Source organism: Mus musculus, chromosome 7 (genome assembly GCF_000001635.26).
Source record: "Mus musculus strain C57BL/6J chromosome 7, GRCm38.p6 C57BL/6J".
NCBI lineage: Eukaryota > Metazoa > Chordata > Mammalia > Rodentia > Muridae > Mus > Mus musculus.
The window spans coordinates 12,360,998-12,363,576 of NC_000073.6; the positions used below are offsets into that span (position 1 = coordinate 12,360,998).

At 37.3% G+C, this 2,579-nt stretch overlaps 1 protein-coding gene across 1 annotated transcript; it reads right to left on the minus strand.

The window, feature by feature from the left end:
* Positions 1-810: 810 nt before the first annotated feature.
* On the minus strand, positions 811-1,767 carry Vmn1r84 (vomeronasal 1 receptor 84). The gene has a single exon (NM_134233.1). It carries the CDS (start codon positions 1,765-1,767, stop codon positions 811-813), a length of 957 nt encoding a protein of 318 aa, NP_598994.1.
* Between the last annotated feature and the right edge of the window lie 812 nt (positions 1,768-2,579).

Consider the following 2,579-nt stretch of genomic DNA (forward strand, 5'->3'; position numbering starts at 1 on the left):
ATCTGCCTGCCTCTGCCTCCCGAGTGCTGGGATTAAAGGCAATTTTAAAAAGTATTTCTTCTATGGGAGGAAAAATAGAATATGAAGACAAAGTTGGTAACACTCATAAGTACAATGGGAGAAAATACAGAAGAATGTCTGTAGAAATGTAGAAGTTACTCTCCAAAGCTGTGTATTGTCTAGACTGCCCTACATAGTAATAGGGTGCAAGTAACTGAGTAGTAAATGACAATGGTACACAGCAGGTTTGGGATGGTTAGGGGTGTCTCTGATTTCAAGTGTAACTCTAAGAAAAACAGTAATCAATGCAAATAGGTATTACTTGATTCTTCTTCCCTCAGGGGAATTTGGAAGTGGGACCACCAGCCCAGAAAATGAGATCAGATGCAAAACATAAGTGACGTTGATACATGCAGAGAAACAGAGCAGTTGTCCACATAAATATGTTATCATATGCCAGAGATCCTGCATTTTTTTTTGCTCTGCTTTTCTACAGATCAGTTGAAGCAGTGGGACAGGAATCTGAAATGTGCCTACACAGCAGTTCATACCTCAAGACCTGGTTGACTATCTGAAGGCATAAGAAATTCTGCAATACATGATGACCCCTAATTTTAGAGTATTTTGAATGAAAACAAAGATATCTTATTATCATGGAATTGTTTAGCCAGCATTATGATAGCTATAACAGTTAATGATACTTAATTTACATAAACATTGACTTGCTTAATAGCAGCTAGTCATGGCTGAGTCTAATGTCCGATAATGGATGAAAGACTATTTGAATTTATCATAACACACAATTGGCTATTATAAATTCCTTCTACTACAGCAGGGTAAAGCGTTCTTAGGAGTAGATTGGTTATTACTGATAAGGATGAAGGGACAAAATGTGGGAAAGCATGTGTCTAAGAATGTAAATATGTTTATTATCCACAGCCTTGGATTGTCAAAAACCACAGTATAGATAATGAGTATGAAGGACATGGAGTAGGAGAGGACAAAGGTAAACACAAGAATCAAGATGGTTTTTGTGGCTTTGTCTTCAGGGGAGACTCTGAGGGGATGGTGGGCACTGTGAATGTACTGTAGCTGACTCTTATGCCTATAGAGAATCTTCACCATAAAGATACTGGCCCATACCATGATGCTCAAACACAGACCATCAGTGAAACAAACAAAGAACAAATGTAGGCCAGTAACACCATTGCTGAAAGCAAATGCTGAACAGTATCCCAACATGATTTTCCTGGTGACATTTTTTATAGTATTTGGTCCAATCACATCTATAGCTGTCTTGATGTTTAGAAGCAGATGTAGAAGCCAGCTTATAGAGCAGAACTGAATCATGTATTTTGAGACAGAGTGTGTAAGTGTCATCAGCCTGGAGTGACTGAGGCTGATTGTGATTGCTTGGAAGCAACTCAAGAGGCAGGTGCAGTGCAGGGAAATGCCCCGGGACACTCGATTGCTGTAGAGAGTAAGTTTACATAAGAGGTCATCCAGGAGATACTGCAACCCCAGTTGTACCATTATGTGAGGTGTTACTCTTGAGATAATAACCAAGGAATTGGCTAAAGTCAGATGCTTTAAAATCTGGTCTTTGGGCATCAAACTTTTTCCAGTGATTACAGATGTGACATAATGAAGAAGAATTGACCAGTTACCAAGGATTCCCACAGCTGTTTGAGAAAAGAACAAAATCCCCACTGGCAAGTTCTCAGGAGCCATGTTCTTTTCACCTGGGATAAACAAATTTAACCACATCAATACACCCAGAAAGAAAGCATTTAAATGTGTATTCATTTATCACAGCTTAAATTATATCAATGTGAGAACAAATGTCTGGCTTATAGCAGGTTACCCAATCAAATAAGATAAAGAACCAAGTTCAGACACATGTTGGGTCATCAAATGGGAGTAAGGCAAAGGATATAAACTTAGAATCATGGTTTTCACATTTTCTATACTGTTTTATAATCTTCAAGTTTCCTCTATTGCTTTTTTCTAAATGAATGTCCAATAGATACTTCTAACTTTTCTGAAAGAAGTTGGTGTACTAATATGAACAGTAGACCTGATTCACTCCTGTAATCCAGCTACTAAAACACACAAAAATGGAAATTAAAAGGTATACCCATGCCACACCAACCCCAGTAGGATCTGTGTGACAAGTTCCATAGACTGAGGCAATAGACCTCAAAAGAAAGAGGCCTCCTGGAACTGGTTGTGGAACTCTTGGCCAGAGTAAATTATTGTGCCATATTTCTCTTGGCAACTTATCTGTTTATCTTTTTTATTCCTTTTCTTATTTACAAGATGTTCCTGAGAGCCTAGGCTAAGATCTTAAGCAAGAATAATGGGTAAGAAACCATCACATGAGATGGAGTCACTAACCATAACCTTATCTCTAGGAAAACCAGATCTTCACTATATAAATCATGTATAAGATGTTATTGATATGTAAAAACTTTCCCAACAATAAAATTTTATATGACTGCATGTGTGTCATCAGAAGGAAGCTTTGGTATATTGTTTTTAAAAGCATTAAATAAAAAGAATTAAAATAGTTTAAATTT

Coding starts and splice junctions, on each gene's coding strand:
- Vmn1r84 (NM_134233.1), bottom strand. CDS start 1,767: ATGTGGTTAAATTTGTTTATCCCAGGTGAAAAGAACATGGCTCCTGAG.